Genomic DNA, 14,460 nt, shown 5'->3' with positions numbered 1-14,460 from the left:
CAGAGCCTCCAAACCCATCACAGGGTTTTGCCTTTTACATTGTGCACGTGTTGAGAAGCTTCCAGAGTTTTAGAGCAGAGTAGTGACACATGGCTACTGCTATAATCTAAGTGATTTAGCCTGGGGTAGGGGTAGTGGAAGTGGTCAGAAGTGGCCGAATTTATGTATGTATGTATGTTTATTTAGAGAGAGAGAGAGCGCGCATGCATGCAGAGGAGGAGCAGAGAGGGAGAGAGAGAGAGAATCCTAAGCAGTCTCCTTGCTGTTAGTGCAGAGGCTGACGCGGGGTTCCAGCTTACAAACCGTGAGACCATGACCTGAGCTGAAATTAAGATTGGACACTTAACCAACTGAGCCATCCAGGCACCCCAGAAGTGTTTGGATTTATTTTGAAAGGAGACCTGAAAGGATTTTGACATATTGGTTGTAGAGTATGGGGAATCAAAGGTGGAGTCAAGGGTTCTGGTTGGGAGTTGACGTTTATAGCAGTAGGGAAGCAGAAGAAACACATTTGTGGGGGAGAGATTTAGGAACTTAGTTTTAGACATGGTAAGTTTTGAGATGCCTATTAGACAAACAGTTGGAACTGGCAAGTAGCAGACAGATAAGTTCAGGGGAAAAGATTGGGGTTGGAAAGAAATTTAATCTTCACACCCATGAATGGCAGAAACAGTATTGCCCCCATTTTCAGATTATAAAGATAAGGCTCAGGTAGGCTGTTTTAGTAGCCCAGGGTTCCAGTTGGTAGCTGTTGGTACTTAGTTTTGAACTGATAATGATGTTGCTAATAGCTACCATTTACAGCGTGACCACTGCTTACCTGTTCCAGATACTTGACATTTATTTCTCTAAAGTTCACAACAAGGTGTGCTTATCCCTATTTGACATATGAGGAAACTGCTAGCACATGGCCACGCAGTCAGTAAGCTGCAAAGCCCAGATCTGAAACCAAGGTGGTCTCAAGAGCTCCTCTTTGTCCCCGCACCACACCTATTCCTGAAGATTCTGTAGGTCGGTAGGTTTCTCTGTGTGTGGCAGCCACATTTCTCAGTGAAAAGATATCGAAATTTAACAGCTGGGATTTTGATTAAAATCCTGGATTAGTGGGGCACCTGGGTGGCTCAGTCAGTTAAGCGGCCGACTTCAGCTCAGATCATGAACTTGCAGTCCGTGAGTTTGAGCCCCACGTCAGGCTCTGTGCTGCTAGCTCAGAGCCCGGAGCCTGCTTTGGATTCTGTGTCTCCCCCTCTCTCTGCTCCTCCCCGCTCATGCTCTCTCTCTCAGAAATAAAGAAATTAAAAAAAAAAAAAATTAAAAAAAACCCCTGGATTAGTAACACTGTATTTTGCTGAGTAGAAACTTAGCATAAGCCAACAGTTTATCATGGCTGTTACCAAAAAGCTAATAAATTTTGGGCTCCTCATCTTCCTAGAAACTGGATTATATAGGAAACACAAATGAAAGTGGGGCAGGTTGTCATGGAGAAGATAGAGCTTGGGTGGACTTGGATCACTTTTCAGTTATGTGAAGGGCTGTGATGAAGAACAGAGAGGTGTGGTGATAAGTATGCCATGCTAGGGACACCTGCTCCAGACCATTTGGTAAATATTAGATGCTGTTATTTTCATGCTAAAAAGCAAAAGCAGAATCAATAGGTGTTAAAAAGGAAAGTTAAATGCAGTATATGGAAGAATTGAGTGAAAGAGAAGAACTTTGTGATAATCAATGCTGTGTATCAGTGGAATGTATTTAGAAATTAATGGATAATAGCTCTTTGGTGGTGCATTCTAGCACATCCTAAAAATCTGGTGGGGAGGTGGTGTCAGGTGACTTTAGGCTCCTTCTAGCATCTAAGGTGATATTATTCTCTGTATGTAAATCTGTTAATCCCTTATTTGAGAGCTCATTACAAGCCCAGTCATAGTGTTATTTTGTTTCCTACTCTTCTGTTCTCTCTACATCTGTGCTATACCTGTGTGACAACTGCTGTCACACAGGGCTTTCCTTGTCTGGGGGCGTGCTCCTCTCTGTCCCCCATGGCACTGTGATCCACTCCACAGCAGAAAGTCTTACTCATCTTTGTTCCTGGCATGGAGGAAATAGTGCACTACACAGATTTATTGAAAGAATGAGTGAGTCTTGGCGGTGTTTAAAGACCTTTTAATTTTAATTGTGAACCTCAGTAGATGCCCCCTTTCCTGGGGTAGACCTCTGGGTGGCTCAGTCGGTTAAGCATCCAGCTGTCAATTTTGGCTTGATTCTTGATCTGGATTCTCTTTCCTCCTCTCCCCAACTCATGTGCATGCTCAATCTCTCAAAAATAAATAAACTTAAAAAAAAATTATAAAAAAGGGCCTTTCTTGTATTTGGGGGGCATTGGAATGTGGTGTAGGAAAGAAGCAGCCATCCTTTTTTGCTAATTTTGGGAACAGTGTGGAGACATGTGCCTCTTGGTACAAGTTTGTTATTTTTCCATACAATACTAATAAAAGTTGTTAATGTATGATTCTTTTAGCTTAGAGAGCACGCTGATGATTTTTTGAAAACTTCATTACTGGAATCTGATAGTGCTTTTATTGGTGAGTATATTTATTTTAACGGATCTAGTTATTTAAATCTTAAACATTATATTTAAGTACTTTTTTCCATATTTACAAAATCACTACTTTACTCTTTGTTTTCCAAGGTGGTAAAAAGTGAATATTCTGTTTTACTAACTTAATAATTATCAAATTAATCTTAAAAACTCTAATCTTCAAAACTTTATAACTAAAATGAACTTTAGAAGTCATAGAAATGGTTCTCACAAATCCCTGTACATGAATTTTCATAACAGCTTTACTTCTAATAGCCAAAGCTGGACTCAGCTCAGATTTCCTTCAACAGGTGAGTAGTTAAACTGCAGTACCTTCATACTATGGACTGCTACTAAGAGATCAGTATCAAGTTGTGTTTTATCAGTATCATTATCCTGGGTGTGAGACTATTGCTCTTGTTTTGCAAAACAGTACCACTGGGAGGAACTGGGCAAAGTGTATAAAGGACCTCTACCATTTCTTAAAACTGTACGTGAATCTTTCAATTTTAAAAAGCCCTAAAAATATATACTTAGTATTTTTTTAAGTTTGTTTTGTTTAATGAAAACAACTATAAAACTCTTAATGAAATAAAATAGAAATATCTATTTCATGGATTGGGAAACTCAATATGGTTTAGGACCGTGGTTCTTCCCAACTTGATCTACAAATTCAGTGCAATCCCAATCAAAATTTATGGATATCAACAAACTGATTCTAAAGTTTATATGGAGGGGCAAAAGACCCAGAATAGCCAGCACCATATGGAAAGAGGACAAAGATGAGGACTGACACTACCTGACCTCAAGACTTACTATAAAGTTACAGTAATCAAGATGGGATGGTATTGGTAAAAGAATATACAGATAGATCATTTGAACGGAATAGAGTCTAGAAATAGACCCAAACAAGTATAGTCAACTGAAAAGAGCAAAGGTAGTTGCAATGGATAAAAGATGGTCTTTTCAATAAATGCTGCAGAACAACTGGACATCTACATGCAAAAAAATGAATCTAGACACAGACCTTACACTCTTCACAAAAATCAACTCAAAATGGACCATAGACCCAAATGTAAAATGTAAAGTTATAAAACTCCTAGAAGATAGTAGAGGAGAAAACCTAGAAGAACTTGGGTATAGTGATGACTTTTAGATACAACACCAGGCATAAGCCATGAGAGAGAGAAATTGGATAAACTAGACTTCATTAAATACTAATGCTCTGTAAAAGACCATCGCAAGAGAATGAGAAGACAAGCCCAGACTAGGAGAAAATACTTGGCAAAAGACTTATCTGATAAAGGACTGTTAGCCAAAACGTACAAAGAATTCTGAAAACCCAACAATAAGAAAGAAGTAAAAGATGGGTGAAAGATACAAACAGACATTTCACTAAAGACTCACAGATGCCAAATAGGCCCTTGAAAATATGTCTTTAGGGAAATGTAAATTAACGAGATACAACTATTAGAATGGTCAAAATCCACAGGAACTCTCACAGCTGATGGGAATGTAAAATGGTACAGCCACTTTGGGTGTTTCTTAGGAAACCAAACATACTCCTTACCTTTCAATGCAGCACTTATATTCCTTAGTATTTACCCAAAGGAGTTGAAACTTGTGTCCATACAAAAATCCTCACCAAGATACTTACAGCAGTTTTATCAGTAATTGCCAAGACCAGGAAGCAAACAAGATGGTTTTCAGAAGGTAAACGGATAAATATACTCTGGTACGTCCAGACAATGCAATATTAGTGCTAAAAAGGAATGTGTTATGAAACCTTGGAAAGACAGAGGATCCTTGAATGCTTCACAGTGAAAAAAGCCAATCTGAATAGGCTACATACTGTATGATTCCAACTATATGACCATCTGGAAAATACAAAACTATGGAGGCAGTAAAGAAATCAACAGTTGCCAAGGGTTACAGTAGAGGGAGGAATGAATAGGTGGTACACCGAAGAGTTTTAGGGCAATGAAGCTGTTCTGTAGGATACTGTCATTGTGGATACAGGTCAAAACCTATGTAATGTACAACACCAAGAGTGAAGCCTAATGTAAATTCTGGATATTGGGTGATAATGCATCAGTGCAGGCTCATTGATTTCAACAAATATACCATTCTAGTGGAGGTTGTTGATAGGTAAGCTATGTGTGTGTGGACAGGGGTATATAGGAATTCTCTATTTTCTACTCCATTTTACTGAACTTAAAGTTCTTGTAAAAAAATAGTATATATATTTTAAATAAAGCAAATGAATTAGTGGTGGGGTATATATAGAAGTCAGAAAACTTTATTTTTTTTTTTATTAAAAAATTTTTTAATGTTTATTTTTGAGAGAGAGAGACAGAGTGTGAGTGAGGGAGGAACAGGGGATGGGTGAGGTGGGGAGGGACACAGAATCTGAAGCAGGTTCCAGGCTCTGAGCTGTCAGCACAGAGCCCAATGTGGGGCTCGAACTCACGATCCATGAGATCATGACCTGAGCTGAAGTTGGATGCTCATCTGACTGTGCCACCCAGGTGCCCCGAAGTCAGAAAACTTTATTTTTGGAGTTTTAGGAAACCACATCGTATTAAATAAAATGTAGCTATTGCTGCCTTAAAAAAAGAACAACAACAACAACAAAAAACCCAGTACATTTTAAATATCAGAAATTTGAGTATCACTTATAGGGATAAATGATAGTATCGTATCAATGTTAAATTTCCTGAGTGTGATAGTGGAATTGTAGGCTTAATGTAGGAGACAGTCCTTGTTCTTAGATAGTATGTGCTCAAGTATGTGGGGATGAAGTGTCATGATACCTGCAACTTACTGGTTCAGCAAAAACCAGCAACAACACCCTCCCCCTCAAATAGAAATGAGGAAAAATAAGAAATGGTGATTTTAGGTATTTGTTATATTATATTTACAACTTTCCTTCAGGTTTTAATTTTTTTTTTTTTTTAATAAGGAGTTGGGGAAAAAATTCTAAATGTTATAAGCTCTTTACCTCCATGGTCACTAGAAAGACTGTAATTAAAAATACAATACCAAGTGTTGGTGAGGATATGAAGAAACTAGAACCTTCTTACTATGTGAAATGGTAGAACCACTTCTGAAAATGGTTTGGCAGTTACTCAGAATGCTAAACATTAAGTTCCATGTAATATCGAGCATTTAACTCCTAGGAATATGCCCCCAAAGAAATGAAAATGTATGGCCACAAAGACACGCACATGAATGTTCATAGCAGTATTAATAATCACCAACTAGAAACAGTTCAAATGTCTATCAGCTGGTAAATGCATAGATAAAATGTGACGTATCCATATGATGGAGCAGTTATTCAGCAAGAATGAATTGATACATGGTACAATGCAGAAGAACCTCAAACACATTATGCTAAGTGGAAGACACAAAATATTACATTGTATAATTCCATTTATATGGAATCTCAGGAAAGGTAAATCTCCTGAGATTGAAAGCAGATTAATGTTTACACGGGGCTGGGCAGGTGGGAGTTGTGATTGCCTGCAAGCAAAGGGAACTTTTTTGAGGTGACAGCCATGTTCTAAAACTGGGTGGTAGTGATGACTGCACAATTCTAGAAAAGTTATTGAACTATGTACATTTATGGTAGCTGAATTTTATTATATGTAAATAATATCTTACAGCTATTAAAAAAAGAGAGTCTTGGTTTAGCTCTGAGTAAAAAGATGTGAAATGGTGCATGTTTAAGACTTCTTTTTGTGTGGTCCTCCTAGGTGCTTATGGTGAAACATATCCTGCCATTGAAGATGACCCCCTCCCTCCACAGTCACAGCTGCCCTCTGCAAGGGAGCGCAGGAGGAACAAATTGAAAGGACTGGACTTTGTATGTATGAAATGTCTTTCATTTTTTTCCCTTTTCAGTTTAGGAGTGAGACGTGTGGTCCAGTAAAGAATGAGCACTTGTTCTGGAAGAGATAGCCCTAGGTCTGTATCTAGGCTTTACCACCAAATAGTTGGCTGACCTTAGGCAGGTCATTGAACTCTGGTACCTTGGCTTCTTTGAGGTAGTATTTTTCTGTCTCTCCGTGTGAGTACAAGTCTAGTAGTGCTGGCACAGAATGTTCAGTAATGTTCATTCCACACCCTAATCTTCCTCTTTCTCCTTTGCGGAGTATTTAGATTTCAGAGAATGTACAAGAAGCAACTGATAAACATTTATTGAAAAATCTGCTGTATCTTTTTAGGCATGTACTGTATAGGTTTCTTCTATTTTGGTCAGATAACTTGCCCAAGGTCACATTAGACAGGAAGACTGATATTCAGCCCATATTCTTCTCATAGGATGTTTGTAAATGTTTTTACAGTGTAGCTAGTAAAAAGCCTTTGTGACATTGTCGAGATATGTACTTTGTTGAGTAGACAACTTTGGGCAGTTTCTTAAATTTGTTTCCCCAGCAACCGTTAATTTACTTTCTGTTTCTATAGAGTTGCCTTTTCTGGATACACAGAAATGAGATCTGGTCATTTGTGTCTGACTTTTCTTTGAAGTTTCAGCATGTCAGTACTTGCCTCCTTTTTATTGTTGAATACTTCTTTGTATGGATATTCCATTTTTTTTCATTTATCCAACATTTGATGGACATTTGTGTTTTTTCCATTTTTTGTCTGTTAGGAATACTGCTTTTAAAACATTTGTGTTCAGTTTTAAAAAATTTTTAAGCTTATTTAGAAAGAGAGTGAGCGAGCAAACAGGGGAGGGGCAAAGAGAGAGAAACCAGAACAGGCTCCACGCGGTTAGCACAGAGCCCAACATGGGGCTTGAACCCACAAACTGTGAGATAATGACCTGAGCCGAAAGCAAGAGTCAGACACTCACTTGACTGAGCCACTCAGGTGCCCCATGTGTACAAGTTTTTTAATGCTTTTGTATTCTGTTGCATAAACACCTAGGAATTGAATTGTTGGGTTATAGAGTTCACTGTGGCCAACATTTTGAGGAACTGCCAGACTGTTTTCCAAAGTGGCTATACCATTTTATACTCCTAGCAGCAGTATATGAAGGGAAGCCAGGTGTTCGGTATCACGGCCACCACTTGTTACTGTCTCTTTTATTATAGTCATCCTAGTGAGTGTGACGAAGCAATATATCATTGTGGGTTTGATTTGTATTTCCCCAAGATGTTCAGTATATTTTCATGTGCTTCTTAGCCATTGGTGGATCTTTGAAAATATGTCTATGCAAATCCTTTGTCCATTTTCTAATCAGGTTGTCTGTTGTTTTGTAAGTTCTTTATATGTCTAGACACAAGTCCTTTACTAGAAATATGATCTGCAGATTTTTCTTTAATTTTGTGGCTTTTTTTTACTTTCTTGATGGTGTCTATTAAAATAGAGAAGCTTTTAATCTTGACGAGGTCCAATTTAGCAGTCTTCTATTGCTTGTACTTTTGGTATTTTATCTAAGAAACCATTACCTAACCCAGTTATCATGAAAATTACTTCTGTGTTTTCTTCTAAGGAATTTTACAGCTTTTGCATTTTTTTTTTTTAATTTATTTACTTTGAGAGAGACAGAGACAGTGTGAGTGGGGGAGGGGCAAAGAGAGAGGGAGAGATCAAATCCCAAGCAGACTCAGCACTACCAGCACAGAGCCCGATATGGGGCTCGAAACCAAGAGCCAGATGCTTAACCTACTGAGCCACCCAGGCACCCCTATAGCTTTTGCTCTTAAATTTAAGTCAGTGATCCACTCTGTGTTAACTTTTGCAATTGATGTGAGGTTTGGGTTCCAAATTCATTTTTTTGTATGTGAACAATCCAGTTGTTCCAATATTTGTTGGCTCTTTTCTCCATAAAGGTAAAGGTTTATTCCCAGAACTCTCATATTTCATTGATCTGTAGGTCTGTCTTTATGCCATTACCACTGTGTCTTGATTACTGTAGCTCAACTGATTCTTACCCTGTTACTTCAATTTTTTACCTTTTGGGTCTTACAATTCCCCGCTTTCACCCCAGCCTGATGGCATTTAAATATAATCACAAATGCTGTACCTTCATCTGAGCCTGCATGAATATAAAAACCAGGAGGTAGAATATAAATGCTACAGATTTCCATTTGTTTTATGTTGTTCATCACACTGTACACTTATTAGGGGCAAGAGTATTTTTAGATTCACTGATGTATTAACATTTTATGTTAACTAATGATTGTTTCTGAAATTCTATTTTCTACTTACAGGATAATGGTCATCCTAATGTACCACCAGATGGTCTCTCTTTGAAATCTGTGTCCAGTATAAATATCGATCAGCTTAGAATGAGAAATGAAGAACGGATGCGAAGACTGAATGAATTTCAGAATAAACCGATTAATACAGGTAAATGGCCAAGCTTAATAGACTATATACATAGCACATTCTGTAAGAACTGAAACCTGTTTCCGTGGGAGTTTTCACTGATGGCTGGGGTCAGGGGATAGAGGAAGGAATTCTGAAACCCCTTTGAATTGTAAGGACTAGAACCACAGATACCATCCAGGAAAACCTCGACTTAGGATCAATTTTGCATCAGATTCTTTCTACCAGAGAGGGTACTTTTTTTTTTTTTAGTGGATTCTAAACGGATGAAGTTTTTACTAAATGTTATCTAGGCTTTGCTTTCACCAGGGAAAATGTATTAGTTTCATTATCTCACCTCCCTTATTGAAGTTAGAGATTGTTAGAAATTAACTTCACAATTTTTTTTTTTTTTTTTACTTTTTTTGCTTGCCTTTTGATGCCATAGATGCTTCTTTTTAGAAGCCAGTGTTTCCATTAGGAGCTTCACTGTCTCATCACTTTGGTGATCAGCAAGTTAAAGCGTGTTCACCAAGCACAGGCAGGCAGGATGGTTCCTTAGGCAGCTACTGACCTCCCTCTATTAGTTTTAGCAAATAGCAGAGTGGTCTTTTGGGACAATTCCTGTTAGTCTGTAAACCTACATCCAATAATTTTCTAATAGCAATTTTCCTACCTTTAACACTTTATTAATTTAAAACTACACTCATACAGTTGGCAGCAGTCCAGGTGATATAAATTGATGGAGCCATACTTTTCATATCATACCTGAAAAAATGTGGATCAGTGGGAAAACAATTCTTTTAATGTGTACCGAGGATTACCTATTCCTCAATTTCTTTTAGAACCAGTAAGGATAATATTTAATAGGAATATATTTAAATAATTGAGAGAAAATAGAGCATTTGAAGACTCTCTTTCAGAAGGTTTTCAGCTTCTAAACTGTAACATTGTCCTTTCAAACAGGAGCTTTTTGGTGCGATATGGATTGATTGCTCATTAAATTGCCTGCACATGTCCCTTTGCTGGGCTAATCCTTCACAGACCGGGAGATGTAATTTAAACAGATTTTGACATCACAGAGTAGGAAGACAGATTTTCCTATTATATCTAGTAAGTAAAAATCCAGATAAAGAAGTTGAACATTTAATTAAAGAATGAACCATAAATTAGGGACTTGCTAATGGAGAAGACCCCAACCTCCTAGATTAGGTGCAGGAATGTAAATAATTTCATCCCCTGTCTGGTGCTTTCCTTAAAATGACTTTATTTCTTTATAGCATTGTTAAAAGATTCGGAGTTATTTCTAAAACTTTGCTAAATTTAAAGCTTTGTAAGGTTGCTTACACTTCTACCAACACCTTACCTATCTGGTGCCATCTACTTTGCTATCTTTGGAATTCCTGTGGGTGATGGAGTCAGTCACCTTATTCACTTGGCCGTTTTTTCTTTTTTTTCCTGACCTCTAAAATGAAGCATCTGGGGGCGCCTGGGTGGCTCAGTTGGTTAAGCGGCCGACTTTGGCTCAGGTCATGATCTCACAGTTCCTGAGTTCGAGCCCTACGTTGGGCTCTGTGCTGACAGCTCAGAGCCTGGAGCCTGTTTCACATTCTGTGTCTCCCTCTCTCTGACCCTCCCCTGTTCATGCTCTGTCTCTCCCTGTCTCAAAAATAAAACGTTCAAATGAAGCATCTGGACAGGACAGAACACTGTAGAACACCATAATATGGAGAAATGAGGGGCTGGAACGGGTTAGATGACAAGAGATCTGTGTTCATGTCACCTCCTTGCCACCAGTGTTACCTGAGTCATGTCCCTCTTGCCTCCTGTAGACGACGAAAGTTCACTGGTTGACCCTGATGACCTGCTGAAGCACATGGGAGACGATGGATCAAACTCTGTAGCGACTGAGCCCTGGCTCCGCCCAGGCACCTCAGAAACACTGAAAGGATTCATGGCAGAGCAACTGAACCAGGAGCAGCAGCAGGTTCCTGGAAAACTAGGCATTTTCAATTGGCAGGGCCTGTCTACTGCCCACGGTTAAATAAATCTGTGTTGGACCCAGCAGTGCCTTTTAAGGTGAAAGGAATGTTAAATCTGAACCTTTGGTAATATGTGTGCTACTTTTGGTCACTACCTGAACGTTACTTACACAAGTTCCATCTGTATATAAGGTGTATTTTTCCCATGATGATGTATATGATGTACATAAAAGGCCATGATTAATTTATATAATGTAGAATTAAATAGAATTATTTTTGCACAATTTTGCCATACATTAGGTGGTAATGAGCTCTTGGAATCAACTACCATATGTGCATTATTCTCGTAAGATACGGTGAATAAAACAAGTGTCTTAACAGTACTGCAAAACCTGAATACTCATTTGTACATTTGCCATTGTTCTTGCGATTCAAAATGATTCGCTTAATAAATACATTGGTTGTAGTTGTGACTGTTTCAGTTGCTAGGTAATGAATCACATGTGCTAGCTACTTCCATGTTGTTTAAAATTTTTTTTTTTTTTTTTCAACGTTTATTTATTTTTGGGACAGAGAGAGACAGAGCATGAACGGGGGAGGGGCAGAGAGAGAGGGAGACACAGAATCGGAAACAGGCTCCAGGCTCTGAGCCATCAGCCCAGAGCCTGACGCGGGGCTCGAACTCACGGACCGTGAGATCGTGACCTGGCTGAAGTCGGACGCTTAACCGACTGCGCCACCCAGGCGCCCCAACTACTTCCATGTTGTTTATAGCTACTGATTCAGTACAAATGATGGGAATCATAACTGATTTCATTCCCACAAGCCATACACTATCACATCTTTCTGCCTCTATTTTTCTATGAATGAAGGCATTATATTTACTGATTAATATGACTTTACTACTTGATAGAAATAAATTTTTATTGCCAATGTCAATTTCTTAACTGGAACTGAGAATCTAAACAAGGTGTTTTAGAAGGTGAAGACAGACAAGAACACCCAGGGGTCGACAGAGACTGGAATCCTTGCTGCACCGCCATGGACCCTTGGATAAGTGAGTCTAATCACTCCATTAAATGGTACCTTTGGGAAATAATTCTTTGGTTTTAGCACCATGACCACTGAGAACACCCCCAGATCCTACTTCGTGCACATTTCCATTGGAACTATTGGATAAGTTTACCTCGTGTGAAATTTTACCATTTTAAATTTTAGCTGCATATAAATCTTACTCAATTTTGTACCCTAATCATTGTTTGCTTCACTGTGAAGATTTTTCCTCTCCTATCTTCATTTCAAAGTACCACGAAAGCCTCTTGTCTCCTCTAAGGAGAGTCCTGGTACCATAAAATAAACCACTGGTTCCCAGCTCTAGCATCCAGCTGGGCTTAAAGAGGGCTGTGTCTTGGGGGCACTTTTATAAATGCATTGTTCAAAAACTCATTATCTAGAAGTATAAACAGTTATCTCCCCCCCTCCCCCCCTTTTTTTAATGCCGTTGTACCACACAACTCAAACGGACTCCTAGGACACACAATGTCCCCTGGCAGATTGCCCCAAAGGGGACTTCAGCTCTTTTAGCAGATAGTATAGCCTTATTTCGGGTTATTAATACACAAAATGTTAAGGGTTGAGAAGGCAGGATCCCAATGCCAAAAGCTGGAATGAAAATGTCAGAATTAACACTGAATTTGTAGTTCCAGCAAAGAATATTCCTAATTTCAGCTTTTAACAACAACAAGAAATCAATGAAACATGGGGCTGTGGATTACACAGGGTTTGATTGCACTGATGAAATAATCCAAAAACTTTATTGACCTATAACCTGATTAGAATATGCCAGATGAGAATCAATATTGTACAGAAAGTTGTACAGAATTTTTTACATAGAAAACTTTACATCTGTACCATATACATTTTATCCATCTGAAAAAATTTTCTACATCCACTGTTAATACGGAATGCTTGACAATCTTGTCTTTTTTTTAACCATCAGAGCACAATTCACAGTATGAATACATTTCCAGTAAATCTAACTTCCCCAAACCATGCCAGATTTGTTATTTTAACATATTCAACATTAAATTCTGTACATAGAGTAAAATCTACATCAAGCCCCTCCACCCAAAAGAAAAAAGAAAGTGACAGCAACCTAGATCATTTTGCAGTGATTCAAGTTTCAATCCATGAAGGATCAACTCTATTTTAATGGCTCATCTTTTAGAGGCCCTAAGAGAAGTATATTACAGGTAGTTAGGCCAGTAGGAGTATTTTCTACCTTTTTTGTTGTTGTTGATCATGACAAGTGTCAGCCACAACAGCTTCTGGGCATGTCAAACCTTGAAAATGACCCACCCCTCAAAAGGGCAAAACCAAAATCCCCACAAAATAAAAAAGACAAAGTTCAACCCAAATGTTTAGTGCATTTGACAAAATATTATAGGTATTTAGCAAATGAATAAGAAAATAAAGAAATTAAAATAAAACAGTGCAGGAAGAACTATATAATGTTTAAGATTTTTATATTACAGACCTGCATCTCTGTACATTTTTCACAGAAGGATGATTACCAGTATCTCAGATAGCCTGAGTGTGCAAAAATCTTCAGAATAAGAATACCATAGTTGCTAAATATCTTTTACCATGAACAATAATTTCTTCTTCTCCCCCCAACCCCAATTATAAACATTTTATCCTTCAAAATACAGCTCTCCTGAGTTGTACTTCTTGCAGAAGTTCAAATCTTTACATCTATAGTTCTTTGGGTAAAGTTTTGCTTCCACACCTGCCAAACATATGTGGGGCTCTCCCTGCTGCCAAGGACAGGGAAGGACACATGAACACAAGCGGACACTGTGGAAAGAGGCTTTCTGCTCAACATGAGCCCAACATGACTAACAGAATCCACCAGATTACTAATAGGGACTGGAGCATTGCAAGTTTGAGTTATAGTTCTGAGCATCTTTACCAGTAACCCTCAGACACTGCAATTCGGAGAAACCATTTTTCAGGTAGGAAACCTCAGCTCCTGGGTCCTTTTAAAGAGCGGAGGGATGTAAACGCCAACAGAAAAATACCAAGTTGCCATCATTGCTTGTTTATTCCAAGTTCCTGTTCAGGTGGCTGTGATATCTGAAAAACTACTCCAATTCGCAGAAAAAATCTTCTAAGAACAGCACGAAGTTCAGGAATCAAGTCAAATTGCATAATTTCACATAAGAGAGGGTAGTAGAATGACGCGTGAGCCTTAAACTGGGGGTGGAAGGGGTAAGAATTTCTCGGTTAGTAGTGCTTGCATTCCAAATCACAGAAGCTCAAAATGCCTTTAGAGTCAAACCACTTTGGGACCTGCACCAATCAGTGAAGACAGAGGAAATACATCTGCATAAAGCAGTGACTATATTGATTATGGAAACTGAAAGAGATACTTCTCTTTAAAAAGAGAAAAGACTTCAAAAGACTTAATACAAACATTATTCACTTAACCTACCCTTATTTTGGAAAACATTTTCTATTATAGTTCCTTGAACTTATGGTAAACTTCTAGTATTTATCATTGTTTTTCCTGGATAATAAGCAAAA

General features: G+C 38.4%; 2 protein-coding genes across 14 annotated transcripts in view; one reads left to right on the top strand and one right to left on the bottom strand.

Annotated features, from left to right (window-relative positions):
* Positions 1 to 11,258, top strand: part of CSPP1 (centrosome and spindle pole associated protein 1) — a 153,370-nt gene extending 142,112 nt beyond the window's left edge. For 10 of the 12 annotated variants that reach the window (XM_045455016.1, XM_045455010.1, XM_045455017.1 and 7 more), the window contains 4 exons: positions 2,516 to 2,579; positions 6,331 to 6,440; positions 8,797 to 8,935; positions 10,726 to 11,258. In XM_045455016.1, the coding sequence (XP_045310972.1) occupies positions 2,516 to 2,579; positions 6,331 to 6,440; positions 8,797 to 8,935; positions 10,726 to 10,937 (525 nt within the window). In that variant the 3' untranslated portion in view covers positions 10,938 to 11,258. Of the gene's footprint in view, positions 1 to 2,515; positions 2,580 to 6,330; positions 6,441 to 8,796; positions 8,936 to 9,859; positions 10,007 to 10,725 lie in introns of those variants that run through there. The other 2 variants (XR_006706600.1, XR_006706601.1) reach the window with 2 other exon arrangements.
* Positions 11,259 to 12,670: 1,412 nt separating this feature from the next.
* The window catches only part of ARFGEF1 (ADP ribosylation factor guanine nucleotide exchange factor 1), a 150,167-nt gene continuing 148,377 nt past the window's right edge, over positions 12,671 to 14,460 (bottom strand). For both annotated transcript variants that reach the window (XM_045455005.1, XM_045455007.1), the window contains one exon: positions 12,671 to 14,130. In XM_045455005.1, the coding sequence (XP_045310961.1) occupies positions 13,966 to 14,130 (165 nt within the window). In that variant the 3' untranslated portion in view covers positions 12,671 to 13,965. The remainder of the gene's footprint in view (positions 14,131 to 14,460) is intronic.

The sequence above is a fragment of the Leopardus geoffroyi genome, chromosome C3 (assembly GCF_018350155.1).
Source record: "Leopardus geoffroyi isolate Oge1 chromosome C3, O.geoffroyi_Oge1_pat1.0, whole genome shotgun sequence".
Classification (NCBI taxonomy): Eukaryota; Metazoa; Chordata; class Mammalia; order Carnivora; family Felidae; genus Leopardus; species Leopardus geoffroyi.
Note: the sequence above shows the minus strand (reverse complement) of the source record. Positions and strands in the feature narration are given on the sequence as shown.